The 17,673-nt window shown below is 35.4% G+C and overlaps 1 protein-coding gene across 1 annotated transcript in view; it reads left to right on the forward strand.

The window, feature by feature from the left end:
- Positions 1-17,673, forward strand: part of LAMA2 (laminin subunit alpha 2) — a 621,471-nt gene that overhangs the window by 356,337 nt on the left and 247,461 nt on the right. Inside the window, exons 15-16 of the mRNA XM_045865518.3 lie at positions 7,943-8,054; positions 13,991-14,104. Of these exons, the coding sequence (XP_045721474.2) occupies positions 7,943-8,054; positions 13,991-14,104 (226 nt within the window). The remainder of the gene's footprint in view (positions 1-7,942; positions 8,055-13,990; positions 14,105-17,673) is intronic.

Consider the following 17,673-nt stretch of genomic DNA (forward strand, 5'->3'; position numbering starts at 1 on the left):
TGCTTGTGCTGCTGCCTAGTTTGTCTTTCACTTGTGCCATTTCAACTAAGTGTAATCATCATTACCATCTCCCAAAGGAGGGGACTCAGATTCATAAACACAACTATTGTCAAACAGTACACCTCTGTTGCACGGGCAATTCTGCTAGAAGCTGGGTTCAAATGCCATGAATAGAGATTGTCGTGATGTTTAAACAGTACAGAGAGATGAGTCCTCTGGCTTTCAATGTGAATGACAGCCAAATTGACAAAAAGTGGCTCGGGGGCTTATTGATTTTTGTCAGCCCTGCTTCTCAGGCTGGTTCATCCAAAGGCATTTCCTCCTGATTTAGGTCAGATAATTTCAGTGTCTACCTATCAAAACCATCGTTTTCATTTGAAGCTTTCCAAGGGCTCCCCTCTATGAGTGACGTGTTCACAGAGCCAGGGTATGGGAACGACACTGGAGATAATCCAAGTAGGTGGCTGCTTTCTGCAGCCTAAGTTACCTAAAGTACTGTCGTTCTAGAAGGAAAAGCCAGTGTCCAATGTGAAACTCCTACCCATTTCAGGTAAGCAGAGAGTCAGCATAAATCCTGACTCTGTGAACTTGTTATATTTTATTTATCTCTGATCTACAAGTGGATTGAATCATATTTGTAAAACATCACTTGAGTTGATTTCAACTTGTTTTGCACAGTAGGCTTCCGACCTGGCATCCAGTTTGTGTGTAAGCACAAGTAAATTGAAGCTATCTCCACAAAACTTGGTGTTTTAGTTGTATTTAAGGAAGATTTACTTCCATGGTAGTTCTCAGCATGTGGACTTCGCTTCCTCCGGCTGTGTGGTTAGATGCAGATGAATGGTTGAAGGAGAACTAGCCTGTGGGTCAGGATTTTGACTTCTGTTTTCAATTCAGCTATTTAATAGTTGCAAACATAAGTGTAGCTTTGACCTCTTTGAATTTCAATCACCTCGTCTGTGAAATGCGGAGGAGGACAATTGCCTTGCCAACTTCAAAGGTCACCATGAGAATAGAATTAGAGAGCTGCAAAAGCATTTTGCTAATGGCAAATAGGCACACAAAAGGAAGCATTTCTGTCTGACCTTAGTCACTGCAAGCAATACCATTTTCTCCAAGCACCGTTAAGACTTTGGAGACATAGAGGATAAAGCACATAGTGATAGTTCCAAAATGGTGACAATTTTTGCTGTCATTCTTTTCCAGAATGCTGAGAGGCTCACACAATAAAATTGATTTCTTTCTCATTGCCCTCATTGGGAAGATGAAAACAGAAAAATTTCATCCTTCTATTAGAAATAGAAATGAACTTAACCAAATCATACATCTTTCTCCTCTAAATTCTCTAAACATTAGCTCTACTAGCACCCTTTATATTTAACTCAAACAAGGAGTCTGTTCAGCTTTTCTTAAATATCAATTAGGTATAAACTCTACAATTTTTTTCCTTTTACCTTATGGCAGACATTAGTTCAATTCATCAAATTTCCAATCCCCTCCTTTTTTATTTTATTATTTACTAATTTATTTTTAAAATCTTAATTGAAGTATAGTTGACATATATTATCATTAGTTTCAGGTGTATGACATAGTGATTCGACAATTATATGCATTACAAAATGCTCACCTTGGTAAGTGTAGTTACCATCTCTCACCATGCAAAGTTATTGCAATAATATTAACTATATTCCTGATGCTGTACTTTTCATCCCCATGACTTACTTATTTTATAACTGAAGTTTGTACCTCTTAATTCCCTTCACTTATTTTGCCTATCCCCTATTTCCCTCCACTCTGGCAACCCCTATTTGTTTTCTGTATTTATGAGCCTGTTTCCATCTTTGTTGTTGTCATTTGTTTATTTGTCCCTTTGCTTTGTGTTGCAGATTCCATGTATAAGTGAAATTATATGGTAGTTACCTTTCTCTGTCTGACTTATTTCACTTAGCATAATACCCTCTAGGGCTTTCCATACTGTAACAAATGGCAAGATCTCGTTCTTTGTTATGGCTGAGTAGTATTCCATTGGTATATATACCACATCTTCTTTATCCATTCATTTATTATTAGACACTTAGGTTGTTTGCATATATTGACTGTTGTAAATAATGCTGTAATAAACATAGGGTGCATACATCTTTTTAAATTCGTGGGGTTTTTTTCCCTTGGGTAAATACCCAGATCCAAACTCCTCCTTTTGTAATATTACATTTCCCTAATCTCTGAGGGTCGATGTGGTCATATGACTTGGTTTGGCCAATGATATGTGAGAAGAAATGATTTGCCCTGCCACCCCACCACGCCCACCCACACACACACAAGAAAAGCATTGAATTGCCAGTATGAGACTCTCTGGAGCTTATCCACCTCAAGAAGATAAAAATAGCCTGAAGTATTGATAGCATGTAGAGGTCAGCTGCCCTAAACAGTCACCGAGAACTGTGGAGGATTTTACATGAGTAAACTTTTTGTTTTCATTAAACCACTAAGAATTTGGAGTTGTTTGTTATCACAGCATAACTGAGCCCCCATCATGACTTTATTGTGATATACCCCATTGTGTCTTTATTGCTTAAAAATGAATTCAGAATCATTTCAAGGCAAGGTATGTTCATATGGCTTTTTAGAGTAAATGTGTATTGGGGGTTTGCACCAAAAATATTACACAGAATTTATGGAATGAATAATCTAGAAAAACCCTTGTAAATAAAGGAGTTTCTTGATGATTTTAGTAATAGTGTTGAGAGGTGTATGGTATGCATCTACCTTTTGAAATAAATGAAACAGGTAACTGTATTTTGAAGAAATTATACTGATAAAGCCTTTAAAACTTAAAAAAAAAAAATCTTACACAACTCACTAGGCATTGGGCTCTTGGTAAGGGGTTTAAACCCACCTGTTTTTCCTCCCTATTGTCTTTGACTACATACCAAATCAATTCTGTAAATATTGGATTCATTCAGTCTGCCACCATTTACTGAGTGTCTTTTATATATATATACACATATATCTTTCTAAGTCTCAGTCTCCTCTTCTGTAAAATGGCAGAAACTATCGCTAACTTTGAAGATGGAAGACTAGGTGAGAAAATGATGTACCAGAAAACACCTGCTATGCTATCTAGCAATACATTGGGAGGCAATGTAGGGTCACAAGATGATCATTGGTTTCAGGTTTGAATCTGTGCTGCACTGTTGGCTAACTGTATTATCCTGGACACAGCACTTCTGAGTCTCAGGTTCTTCATTTGTAAATGTGGACAATAACACGATTACCACACTGCATTCGCTCATAGTTAAATGAGATGTCTGTCAAGCCCCATTATAGTACACAGAAGATAGCAGACACTCCGTAAGCAGTAATTATTATGATGTGGTAGTTCTAGGCTAAGCAAAAAGGATACAATGATGGATAAATGATCACTGAATTAAAAAAAAGGCATACTCCAGGATGGAAGGCAGACATGTGCATTTATAGTAGTATAAGAAATCGTGCATTAGAAATGTACACAGTACATACTGGTAGAGCTAAGAGGAAAGAAATGAATTATCATATTAGCATTTAATATAATGTTTGTGAATGGCTTCAGTGGTATCCGATTCTGTCAGTTATTTCCCTTACTAGATGGGGAATTAAAAATGATTGTAGGAAATGTCTAGTTCTTGTTCAGATGGCCCACTCAGGCATTACCTGGGCCACTAAATGATTCTTTGCCTTTTTAGGAGTGGAGTAACATTTATCCGTTCCCCCTGAGTGGTACTTGATGGAACTTCCACAAGGTAGAGACTATGGGAAGTTCTGAGTCATCATCTTCTTTTGACAAAAATGAAAGAGAACAAAGCACCTGAAACAGCAAAATAAAATCTTCATCTCTGGTGGCTAACCCAAAGTAACATTTGTTTAAGTAGAATTAAATGGTGCCTTCAATAGAAAAAAAGATAGCAAAAAAAATTATTTACAAGAGTTTTATGATCAAAGTTTTTATTGTTTCAAAGAATATTTTATATATTATTGTTATTATTATCTTAGCAAAGCTTAACCTATGTAAGTCTGGTAGAAATATAGTGAAACAAAAATATTGAGAACAATCTTTAAGTCAGTACCAGGACAATACTTCTGGTATGATTCTAGTATTTTCAGTACAAGCTTATATAGTTATGTCTTTTCTCTTCATCATCTTATCTATATTCCCAAGTCATATGAATAAGGGGAAATAGCCAGCTAAAGCATGTGACTTAGTTGACAAATCTTTAATAGTTCATGTACTTCTAAAATTTAGTACCTTATTACTATCAGCATTATGTATTTAAATGAATGCAGCCTGGTATCAAGTAAAGAACATGTCTATATTGAAGGGGGGGGAAACTGCAGCCTTCTTTATGAGTAACACTTAAAACTGTTAAACATATTAAAATCCCATTTACCAACAGCAGAACCTGATGAACATTGGGTCTGCTCAGTGAATGCTAATGTGGGACATGACTGGGAAAGATGTTTGAATATTGAAATTAACTCAAAATGGTTACACAGATTAAGGAGAGGAACATCTGTTGTTCAAAAGACAAATGAAATTTGGCAATTCATTGAAAATATTTTTGTTTTTGTTTTGTTATATTTTAAATTGTTCCTTAAAGTAGTCAATTACTCACTTTTCTATTTTGAAACATTCCAATACTCAATTTTATATTGAAAATCCTGGGACTATATACACAATTGACCAGTCTACTGTTTAGTAAATTGTGACAGTCTTTTATGTGATAATAAACTAGTATAACAACCCTGAAATCATCTAATTCTGAAATTAAAGTGATCAGAAATCTAAGTGAATCTTGTGACAGCCCATTAACTGCAGGCAATAAGATGTCACAATTCATTCAGATGAGTTCTGACCTCTGACCTCAAGTTCTAACTCTAACATTTTTCAGTTTATTTATTTTTTTGCCGGATCAAACAAGTAATTTGTATTTTACTTATCTGACTTTATTTATCTGGAATGTGGATACTAGGCTTCAGTGTATCATTTGTTTGGGAGTATGTTAGTCGGTGTTTATAATATAACTACATTCCATTCACCTATTCGTTTACCTATCCATTCATCTATTCATGCATGTATGTTTGTGTATGTAGTCTTGTATCCATTCATTCATCTATCCATTCATCCGTCCAACAAAAATTTATTGAGCATGTATTGAGATGATCTGGCTAGGTACACAGATGATACAACAGGGTTTTGTGAGAAGTAGCTCATAAGCTCATGTCAACACAAGCAAGTACTCTCCTTAGTAACTCAAACCCTATGCTGTGGTGTATTCATACAATAGAATATTACTCAGCCATAAGAAGGAATGATGTACTGATACATGCTACAACATGGATGAACTTTGAAAACATTATACCAAAAGAGAGAAGCCAGACACAAAAGGTCATGTATTGTATAATTCAATCATTTATATGAAATATCCAGAATTATCCATGATAAATCCATGGAGACAGAAAGCAGACTCATGGCTCACCAGGGGCTGGGAGAAAGGCCAGAATAGGAGGTGACTGCTTAATAGGTATAGGGTGTTCCTATGGGCTGATGAAAATGCTTGGAACCAAATAAAGGTTGTAGTTGCACAACATTGTGAATGTACTAAATGAACACATTAAAATGGTTAATTTTATGTTATATGAATTTCACCCCAATGGAAAAAAAAGGAATTGCCAGGGATACTTCTTGTACAATTTTATTTGATGGGGGAAAAAATGACCACTTAAGAGATTTTCCTAAAAATCTCTATGTAACCTGAACACTGTAAAAGAGTGATTTTTAACACTTACCATTTTAGGACCTTCTATTAAGTTGTCCAGACTGTACCCCCAGAGAAGAAAGCAGTCAAGAAGTAGTGTTCAGTGAATTAATCTGTGGCTAAAGATAAATCCCTTATCTTTAGAAGATGTCAGTTAGTACTCAGCACCAAGGATGATCCCTTCCAATTGCCTTGGTTTTTCTTTTCAACTTTTTGGTTATGTCTGAGGTCATATACATTCCAAGGTACTATCAAGTGTCTAGGATTAGTAAAGTAAGAGTAAAAACAATAAAGATTTTAATGTATTTTTTTTTTTAAGTAGGCTCCATGCCCAACGTGGGGCTTCAACTCACAACCCTGAGATTAAGAGTCTCATGCTCGGGCGCCTGGGTGGCTCAGTTGGTTAAGCGACTGCCTTCGGCTCAGGTCATGGTCCTGGAGTCCCTGGATCGAGTCCCGCATCGGGCTCCCTGCTCGGCAGGGAGTCTGCTTTGTCCTCCAACCCTATCCCCTCTCATGTGTTCTCTCTCATTCTCTCTCTCAAATAAATAAATAAAAAAAATCTTTAAAAAAAAAAAAAAGAGTCTCATGCTCTATTGACTGAGCCAGCCAGCTGCCCCAAAACAGTAGTATTTTAGAAACTTATTAGCTGAAAAGCTTACAACTTGGTTAAAGGTTGTTACTTTTGAAGATACATTAAATGAGCCCATTAGCTTTGTTGTCTGGACTGATTACAGCATAGATTCCCAAATCTCGGAAACTCCTTGATAAATGTGAATCACCAATTAATAAAAATCTACTACCACTCTTTTGGAAAGCAACTGAAAATGCAAGAGTTGGTTATATCTTTCTTATGGTTAAAGGATGGCATATAATGTTGTGTTAGGGGAGGTTAACAATCATTTTAAAAAACAATACTTATCACTAGTCAATAGCAATCAATTAATTTTGTGCCCTTAAAGTTTATTTTAAATTTGTTTTAATATATTAAAATGGCAAGAAGCTAGATTTGGAGATTCAAGTAGTATTTCTTGTAGGTACTCATGTAGACATTTTCTATCTTGTCTCACAGTCAATGAGAATAAGGTTAATAAAATGCCTACTATTTAATAATCACCTACTATGTGTTGTATATATGAACTTTATATTCATTATTTCATTTAATTCTTTAATCAAGCTTATGATGTATGAACTCTTATATAATCTCCACTACATAGAAGAGAATACTGAGACCTAGAGAAATTAGTAATTTTTTCTAGGCTACAGGACTGGTAAATGTCAGAGACAGGATACGAATCTTAGTCTGTCTGACTCCCAAGTCTGTGTTGTTAACAATGAAGCTTTTAAAATTTCTTTTATGAAAAAAAATGGGAAAAGCCAAGAAGACAGAAATAACATTTATTTAAATTGTTATAAGTTTTCATATTTTTGGAAGGAAATACATCTACATGTAATGTACATAAATACCACATATATAAATAAAAAGCAAATATAACAGTATTTTTCAATTTGGCCAAACCAGCTTTTCCCCAAACTAATGAGTGATACCAAATCACTCTGCTAAAATCACTAGATTATACAGAAGTGCTGATAAAATGAAACCCACAGATACAGAGACCAATGCCTTTGATTTAGGCCAAAAACAAATTAAGAAAATAGTTTTAAGTAATTTAACTGAGAATTTGAAAGTTTCACTTTTACCTACCAATGTGCAGATTTGTTTCTGAGAAAAAAGAAATCAAAATAGCTTCCTTTTTTTTTTTTTTTTGGCTTCCATCTTTCCTTCCAATTTAAATCCTCAAGCTGGTGTTAATAATGTCTTCTTTTGATTTCGTAGTTTAAATGTTAAAGTGAGTCAAATAAGTCATGTGAATGTTTTCTGTTTTAAAAATACCTTCAACCATGTTATTTTAAACTCTGTCCCCAGGAAAGGAAATCAAAACACATAGCCAAAGCCCAAGAAGTGAACAAGAATATTCTCTTTTCAACCCTTGATGTTGTAGTGGTGATGAGCACTTTTCACTGGACAGACTTAATGAATGACCAGAGCTTCAAGTTATGGATATCTGCTGGCCGTTTACCTATATTTACGTTCTTATCACTACACTATTTCTCAAGCTATTTGCCGTCTCTTTTCCTTCCCACTGTAGGTTGGGCTCTGTTGGCCTTGAATCCGCGGTCCCCTATCCGACTGACAGAAGCCTTGCAGCAGCTGTGGAGGTTTGTCAATGTCCTCCTGGGTACACTGGCTCTTCTTGTGAAGTAAGTTTGCAAGAATAAATCCTCAGCGCATTCCAAGTTCCTTCCACATCGCTTTTAATACGCTGTTTTAAAAGTAGTTTAGCTCTTCCATCAATGAGTGCACAAATAAATGATAGTGTTTTCCTTGAGGAAGAAACTTGAGTGTCTGCCAGAAATCATGGCTTTCAAATAGAGTACTACTCACATTATGTCATCTTGAAATTATGTTTCTGTTCCGGATATTTTTACTTTACGACAGCTGAAAATCTGATATTTTCCTAAGTGTGTATTTCCTATTTAATTGGTTGATAAAATAAGATGAATGATAGCAGAATAATATTTAATATTTCAAAATAATTTCCCTTCATTTCTGTCTCTGTACTTACCAGGAATTAGCACTTTTTTCCCCCTTTCCTCTGGTTTTTAATCTTGGGTATCACACTCTCTCTACTTTATTTCTAAGAATACCAAACTGCAAACATCTGAAGGATGCAATCTTTAAAATGTCAAGAATATAATATATGGAAGAAATACCTTGATCTGGAAAATTTCCTACATGTCTTTGATTTGCTTAACACCTAAAATTTGAGATATTTATTGTTACCCCAATATTCTAGTTTTGTAATAAGATTAACATTTCTTATTTAATACCACAGTGTGTCATTTTAAGGTAATAATTTTCATGTACTTATATGTATGTCTTTTTTTAGGTAGTTTGAAATTGGTTTTACTTGAAACCTGGTCAAAAAATGTAAACACCATTTTCCTGATAGAGGACATAGCTTGCGGATAAATAGGAGCTTAAATTCTTTAAAAATGGTGCCTTTAAGGAATCATTTGAGTACACCAAAATGTTCCACTTCAACACACTATCCCATTATGCCATTTGTAGAAACACTCTAGGCATTGCTTTGTCAGTTCTTTTGTACTCTAAAAGAATGCATGCTTTTGGAGGATACGCAAGATTTAGAGTCATATTCATGACAAATGTGTTTTCTTTAACTAGGCTCAGATTCATCTATCTAGAAATAAAACTAAATGAAATTCATTGAGATCCTTGCTTTTCCAAAATTCATCTAAAGAGAAAAATAATTGTGGAAATAAATTTGTTCTGTCAACCTAAATTTGACTTTACATTTAAAATACATGCTGTATTTGATGAAACATATTCTTTTATTAAGAGCCTACCAGTTTTTATTCAAGCCAGAAAGCTCCCTTTGAACCTTTAAGTTCCTATTTCAATTGGAATAATAAATACCTTGATTCTATTCTTGCTTTAATACCTATCCCCACATTCATTATTCCCTGTACTCTTCTTCATCTTTATGAGTCCCAAACGTCCACTGATATAAAACTGAATATTAGAATTGTTCAGTTGGCTATATTTTTTGTTTATTCTTTCCTCTCTTCAAAAATATTTATTGTGAATCTTTGGTAAATTCTGTACTACATGCTGAGGGGATTATCTAGAAGGTTACATCATAATCCCTGTCCTTAAATGTCCCTATTTAGGGAGACAGAACAAATACCTATGAAAAGTTGGATCACAGCACCATATAATTAAGGGACTGGTAAATGGTACAGAACATAAGTGCAATAATCATTCAAAGAGGTGAGCAGTTCCAGTAGAACACAGTGTCACTGAAAGTATCCCAGAGTGGAAAAACCTCAAATTGGATGCTAAATAATGGTAACAATTAGATAGGAAGAGAGAAGCATAGAAGAGTCAAAACAAAGAAACAGAGGAGGGAAAATAAAAGCTTCCTGTGATTCTCACACAATAATTGTTTGATAAATAAAGGTGTTCTGAAGCCCATAAAGGATTTTAGTGAATCAGGAGACAATGAATTCTGGAACTCCAGAATTTCTCTCTTTTTCATTTTTTCAACTAACAATTCCTTCTTTTCCTCATCAAAACTTCCAATTTTTAGACTTACTATTATTCATTCCTATCCTTTCCTGATTTCACTTACTTTTTATTGAGTTCATAAGGCCAGTCATGCTAGCTTTGCTATCACCAATATCCACAGACCACTTAAAAGCTGAGTAAACCATAAAGACCAGAATGTCGTAATTCTTGGTTGTCAAAAAACAGGTCAAAGCACTCATTATAATATCATTCTCTTTTACTTTATTTGGGGTCACAATGTTGATTCGAAATCTTGTTTTCTCATTTCTCCCCAACTTCGTATAAATCCCTCCACAGTTTATCTTTCAAATATTTTCTGACTTTCCTAGTACCAGCATAATTCATTTCACTACACAGTGGGACAGGTGAGGAAGTGAAAGCAAAGTGGGATACTGAAAAAAGAAGTATCTCAATTCAAATCTTTGTTTTCTTTTCTATATGATGGGAATAATATTAACCACCTCATGGAAGTGTTCATACATTTTTTTTAGCTAATAGATATTGATAATCATGTATTTTGACACAATCAAGACCCTTGACATGGATGATAAGGTGGTCCCTCCCTCAAGGACATTACATTTAGTGGTAGGCTAGATAATATGCCAAAGAGCAAATTTAAGTAAATGTAATAAATGCCATGAAGAAAATTAATAAGATATCTTGATAGAGCTACTAAGGATGGGTGTTGGAAGAGTAGATGAGAGGGATACTTTATAAAAGGTTGTCAGGAGAGGCTCTCTGAAGTGGTAACATGTAATCTGAGTGTTGAAGAATGAGAAGCGTCACCTCATAGAAGAAGCTGGAAGTTGGGCGGCTGAGTGGCTCAGTCATTAAGCGTCTGCCTTCGGCTCAGGTCATGATTCCAGGGTCCTGGGATCGAGCCCCGCATCGGGCTCCCTGCTCCGTGGGAAGCCTGCTTCTCCCTCTCCCACTCCCCCTGCTTGTGCTCTCTCTCTCGCTGTGTCTCTCTCCGTCAAATAAATAAATAAAACCTTTAAAAAAAAAAAAAAAAGAAGAAGCTGGAAGTGGATGAGGAAGGAATGGAAAGGAGATTTTTGGAGTCTGCAAGGACCTGAAAGAGGGCAAGGAAGCCTAGAGCTAAGTACACAAGGGAGAGAGTAGCACAAGATGTGATTGGAAGAGCCGGACCATTCAGAGCTTCACCTGCATTATAATAATTTGAGATTTTATTCTAAGTGCAATGGAAATTCATGAGAATATTTTAAGGTGGGTAGTACCATGACCTGAGTTTTATTATTTGAAAAAGACTTTATGGCTATAGTCTGAAGAACATAATATAGGAAGGCAAGAATGAGAGGAATAGTTAATATGCTACTGTGGTAGAGCATGCTATTATGGTAGAATATGCTGTTGTGGTTTGTTTTAGGCTAATGGCAGGGATGTAGAAAGATATGGGTTTACTCTCTATATATTTTGGTAGTAGAGCCAATAGGATTTATTGATAGATTACACACCAGGGGAGAGTTTAAAGAACTACGCAGTTTAAGAATGAGTCATAGATTACCAGCTTCAACATTTGGATATGATGTCATTTACTAAGCTGGGAAAAACTAGGAAGGAATAGCTGTGGGGAGAGGACAGAATCAATAGTCCATCTTAGAAATACTGGGTTTGAAAAGTGTAAATTATAGATGTCAATATACAGTTAGAATATGCAGGTCTTGAATTTGGAATACCTGTCTGGTCTAGAGATGTGTATTTGGAAGGCATCATCAACCATGGGACTGAATAAAAAAAAACCTAGGAGAGAGCATGATGAGAAAGAGAAAAGTGATCAAGTTCCCAGGAGCTCCGGACAATAAGTTGGGTCAAAGCAGAGGAGAAAGCAAAGAGCTAGGGCAGAAATGAGACTGTGATGATGTGGAAATTGAAAGAAGAGGGCATTTGAGGGAGAGAGGAGTCAACTAAGCCATATGCTGATGGGAGGTCAGATAAAGTGCAGTCATAGAATTGTCTCCTAGCTTTGGCTACCTGGAATGTGGTGACATAGCCAACGGTCAGTTTTAATTGAGTGGTGGCAGCACAAGACAGGGTAGAATGGAATGAAGCATGAGAGGGAAGTGAATGAAAGACTTTTTTGGTAGTTATACTGAAGAAAACAGGTAGGTAACTGGAAAATTATGGGATATTAAGGAAGTAATTTTGTCACTCTCATTAGTTAATTTTTGAGCTGATAGTAGTGATCCAGTAGAAAAGAAAGCTATTACTGATACTGGAATACTGGAAAGACAACAGATAATGGAATGCAAATTATGAGTATAGTGATACTCCTTTGAGAGGAGTGAGAACCCACATGACCCACCCCATTGTTCTAGAGGGGAATATGGCAAATGGAGATATTGCTGATGCTTTTGGACTCGATGAGGATGTGGTATGAGTAGTACATTTGCAGAGTAAAAAGAAAAGCTTACAAATGACAATTCTATGAATATTTGTCCTGAAAACAGTAAATCAGTTCTCTCCCTGTTATCAACACGCTTAATTTCCACCCTTTCTGGGTCTGCCGCTTCACCAGTTTTTAGAAATACATATCACAGAAGGAAATTTCTTCTTCTTCTACAATGAATCTAGGGTGGCAAAAATTTTAATGAGGAGAAATTATAAGAAAGGGATAGAAAATCGACACCTTTTTTGTACTGCCCAAATTAAGAGGAAAGTCATTTTTGCTTTCCTTTCAGATGTGAAGTATCAGCAGACCCTTTTTTTATGTGTTTGTTATTGATGTTCAAATTTAAGAGTCTTCACACCCTGAGGCAGAAAGAACGTTTCCAACAGTACACAACACAGTTCTCTATACTTTATTACTTCAGTGGTTTCTCTTGTTTCCATTTTCAACTGGAAAAAAAAAAAAAAGGCCTTTTCATGATATATTATGTTATAGTTAACCATCCAGAAATATAATAAATAACCCACAAATTGCAGTTCTAACTTGAGGGAGAACACAAGCTTCTAGAGGGCAGCAGTGTTTGCCCCCCCCTCATTTTGCATCTCATACAATTGGTAGTAACCCCCACGGAAGGGAAACTTCATCAAGGCTGATGGTGGACCTAGAGTTGGCACTGACACAAAGTTCTAAGAACCGAACATTTCTTTGAATCAGAATTCCATTTTTTTTAAAGATTTTATTTATTTATTTGACAGAGAGAGACATAGCGAGAGAGGGAACACAAGCAGGGGGAGTGGGAGAGGGAGAAGCAGGCTCCCCGCTGAGCAGGGAGCCCAATGTGGGGCTCAATCCCAGGACCCTGGGATCATGACCTGAGTCGAAGGCAGACACTTAATGACTGAGCCACCCAGGCGCCCCTCCATTTTTGTATATTACAGTGTTCCACACTTTAAAAAGGGAATGATGAATGTAAGTAGAGTTCCAGTAGAATAATGCAATAAAATATCAAGGAAATACGTGGTAAAGAAATCCTGAACTATTTTGTGCCAATTGGAGAAAACGTACAAAGATGCAGGGAATTGAGAAGGAAAGAGGTGACTTCTTTATGTGTAGCAGTCAGCTGTGTATGTGATCAAATGTAAGAGGGGGGCACTACCTTTCTTCCAAATGATTGCCAAGTGACAGAGTTCAGGGCAGTTCTATGTGCGTAAGGGAACACTCTCCAGAAAAATCGACATTGCTTGGGATGACATTAGGTGCTCTCTTACGCTGAGGTTCTCTGAAAGCCCTTTACGTCTGCTGCCTTTTTTCTGTGCTTTCCCTTCTCCTTTCCTGTCCGTGCGTTTTACTTTGAGACTGTCCCATTTCACTTCTTTGTATCTCTTCTTTCTTTTACCGTTTCAGAAGAGACACCAAGCTAATGCTTCCTCTAATCTCATACCCGCCAGTAACGCTAAGGTTAGTACCAAGTCCCAAGTACCAGGAGGACTAGCTCTGTAGCAATGTTTCAGTAATGGCCGCACTCTGAAGAGCATGTTTGCTGCACGTGCTACCTACATATGTTCCTTTATCTAAAGAAGACAAAAAACAAACTTAAAAAAAAAAAAATCCCTGAGACTTGACACCTTATCTTCCTTTCAGTCTTGTTGGCCTCAGCACAGACGAATTAATGGCACTATTTTTGGTGGCATCTGTGAACCATGTCAATGCTTTGGTCATGCAGAATCCTGTGATGACATCACCGGAGAATGCCTGGTAAGTGCTTTCTCTTCTGGGTGTGCTGATTGACAAGGCTGAAATCAGCTCAAGAGGCCCTGCAACTCAACTACCTGTGGGACAAACACTTGAGGCAAGAAGTGACTTGACAGGGATCTTTATATTGAACTGAGTTGGAAGCCAAGAGTGCTCTTTCATATGTGGTCATCCTGACTAACAAGTATTAGTCTGAGAATTGAATTAGAATTAGATACATCATAATAAAATATAATTCCTGACTGGGATACCTATCTACCATGAAGATATATGGCTTCAATCCCTTCCATAAATCTATCAAAAAGAGACTGTATTTCTATAACAGGAAATGATTTGTATCCTCATAATATGAAAGTATAAAATATAGTCTTTCTAATAGACATAATTCGGTTCTTTCCCACAGTGAAAAAATGAGGGCATGCTGCATGTTTTTTTTTTATTTTAAAATTTCAACAGTTAAGTAAAAACAAAGTATCGTATGTAGATTAAAAAATAATAAATATATGCATAATTATATGCATAGTCATCAGAGCTGCTTACCCCTTCTGCAATTAAGTTTAAACTTTTAAGCAGAAGAAAAGCTCTGCAAATTCCAACACTTCCCATGCTGCTGAGAAGCCTCTAGATTAGAGAATGTACGCTGCATAGACCATTCTGATGAACTCAAGGGCATGTTCATTTCATATTGTCTGACGTGGCATGAAGCTGGAAACAACACTTCTCATTTCATTAGTCTTGCAGAAACACAATTTGAAACAGTGCCAATTTAGGAGGATATCATATTCTCATTTCCCTGTAGAATTTAAAGGCAGACTCTGTTATCTCTATTTCTTAATGTTCTCTCTTCCTGTTAGTTTTCCCTCCTTTTTCGTCCACTTAAAAGCTTCTGGGAAAAACCCGAAATAAAAATTCAGGGCTTTTGTTTCAATGCAATTTGACATTTAGGTTTATTGATGCTCTTTCTGTTTTCTCTCTATAAGATTTTGTTTAATTGCATTGTAATATAAAGCATGATAGCCTTAATTTGTGGATCAGTAGATTTTTCAAGTGGCATTTTTATGAATAGAAAGAATAAGCGATTTCCATTTTAATTATACCATAAGTCTTTTAAAATGTACCTTGGGAAAAATATTGAGTTACCTTTAAACACTTTGCTAACATGCTATAGGAACTATTCAGCCCAAAGCTGATATGGATTTGCTTTATTTAAACCTAAAAAAACAAAAAGATCACAATACCAGACTTACACTGTTTCCAATAGTCCTATTTCATGTTGAATTGATGAGGAGTAAATCAAATCATGCTGTTGGTCCATTTGGTTATGTGATATTTCTGAGAATGGAAGCCCTTTTTTTAGAATAAAATAGTTTCATTCAGCATAATTTGGGGAGGAAGAAGGGAGGAAACAACGATTATCTGAGATCTTCTACTGATGAAACCTTGTTTATTGACTCCATTTCACGGAGAAAAAAATAGGAGCCCACCTTCAAATAACGGAGAGAATCTTAAAGAAACAATAGAGATCTTGTCAATAGAAGTAGAATCTCGTGTTTTCTGGGTTTCCCATTATGGTTGGTTAATATGTGATCATGTAAGATATTTCTGGAGAATTTCAAATGCCTTTTATCTGAAATGATATTGATAACTAAGTGCTAATATCCCATTTTGAGCATATTGGTTCTGATATGATCCACAGAGAAAAATATTTGAATGTTGCACATTAAAGACATTTTTAGTGTTTACTTAACCTGCATTTTATCTCCTTTTTTTATTATGTATGTTTTTTTCCTCAGCATTAAACAGAGAATTTATGAAATTTACAGGTAAACTGCTTTTCAGTTAGCTTGGTTTGAAATATGATTAGAAATGGACTGAAATATATTTTTGATATCGGATCAAAATCCAGACCTCTGTTATAGTGTGGACCTTTATAAAAAGGTCATTTTAACTCAAAGTACATTTGAAGTGACCCAGGAAACATTCAAAGCCACATGGGAAGATTGTATACTTGGCCCTTCTCATTGTTATTGTCATATGTGCTGTGAATGGACATTTGGAAAGCACTTTATATCAGGACACCTGTGAAAATAACCAACTCATCAGAGTACACTTACTTTTTCAGTTCTAATTTCCACTGTATTGTTGTCTAATGTCGTTTTATAGGCTCAGTTGCAAAAACACTCGAGTGTTAAGACTAATTTTATGATTTCCACTAGATGAAAAATGCCATTAGTAAATATAAGCAACTTCTACATGTTCTTTTTCTTTTAGATCAGTAGTTAAAGAAAAGCAGGGTATCTGGGTTATGCAAGATTTTCGGTGGAATTTTAGAAATACCACTTTCAACATGATTAAGAGAATTAATTTTATGATCTTTTAAAACCCCTAAGTCTTTGAAAGTTACAATTTGATCCTGACAATATGCAAAGGATATTGCAAAAAATACACAATTTTTTAGTAATAGCCAACCTTAGTTAAGCTTGAAGACTGAAAGGAATTAATACGAAGATGAAATCAGAGGAAAGCCTTTCTTCACATTGATCCATGTTTTATACACTCCATCTTAATATGCTGTTATTTAGACAACTGTTGATAGTGAAGTTAATGTCTGTGCTCTCTTTGAAAAAAGGCTTGCTAAATGCATTTGAGAGAGAAATTAAAGTACCTTAAAAAAAAACCTATTTTCAAGTATCACCAGATACTAAAGAAATACCTATTCACTTGTAGTTGATGAAACTGTCATGGGATTTCAGAGCTTGAAAACTTCATGAATCATAGGCTTTAACTCCCTCATTTTATAGAATGTGAGAGATTCAGAGCGTTAAATGATTGGATTTTAATTTAATATCTTCTACTCAATAAAGAAGCTGTCCCTCTCCCCAAGGAATTTAACAAGCTTCATTTAAAACCATGTATTTATTTGTGGTTTTATTAAATCCATTTACTAAATATAATTAAAATGAGCTTCTTTAAAAATATACTGATGTAATAATATTTCAGACCTTTCATTAGATTAGGTTGGCCATCCCAGTGGTCATCCAGATTAATAAATATTTGCTTTATCCTTAAAAGGCAATTTACATTTTAGGTATTTCTTCTGCATCTTTAATTAATGATCATAAAAATAAAGATTTTGTACCCCTAAGCTCTGATGAACTCTTTTCAACATGAGAAAAATATTATTATTTTATGTGGTTATAAAAATAAAAATGTATTTCAGTCATAATAATTCCATATTGATTATTTTTTAAGGGAATTAGATACATTTTATTTTACCATTGGAGGCAGAACAAGTTAGGTCTATGTGGTGCCAAAACATAAAAATTTATCAAATTGTGCTATTGAAAGCTTTATAGACAATTCCAGTGTTTGGTTAATGGGATTGTTCACCTTTATACCAGTCTTCTGTGAACACAGCCTGAGTTGATAAGTATACTTTAACTAATATGAAGAAATCTACATATAAATTATTTAATTTTGATTTTTTATTTTTGGAAAGGACATAGGACCAAAAATTACTACTTTGTAGAAAAATGCAGTTTCATCTAAAAAAAAAAGTGTTGGAGAAAACT

This window comes from Mirounga angustirostris, unplaced genomic scaffold, assembly GCF_029215605.1.
Source record: "Mirounga angustirostris isolate CCGP_5_RB_7025 unplaced genomic scaffold, mMirAng1.0.hap1 SCAF_8, whole genome shotgun sequence".
NCBI lineage: Eukaryota > Metazoa > Chordata > Mammalia > Carnivora > Phocidae > Mirounga > Mirounga angustirostris.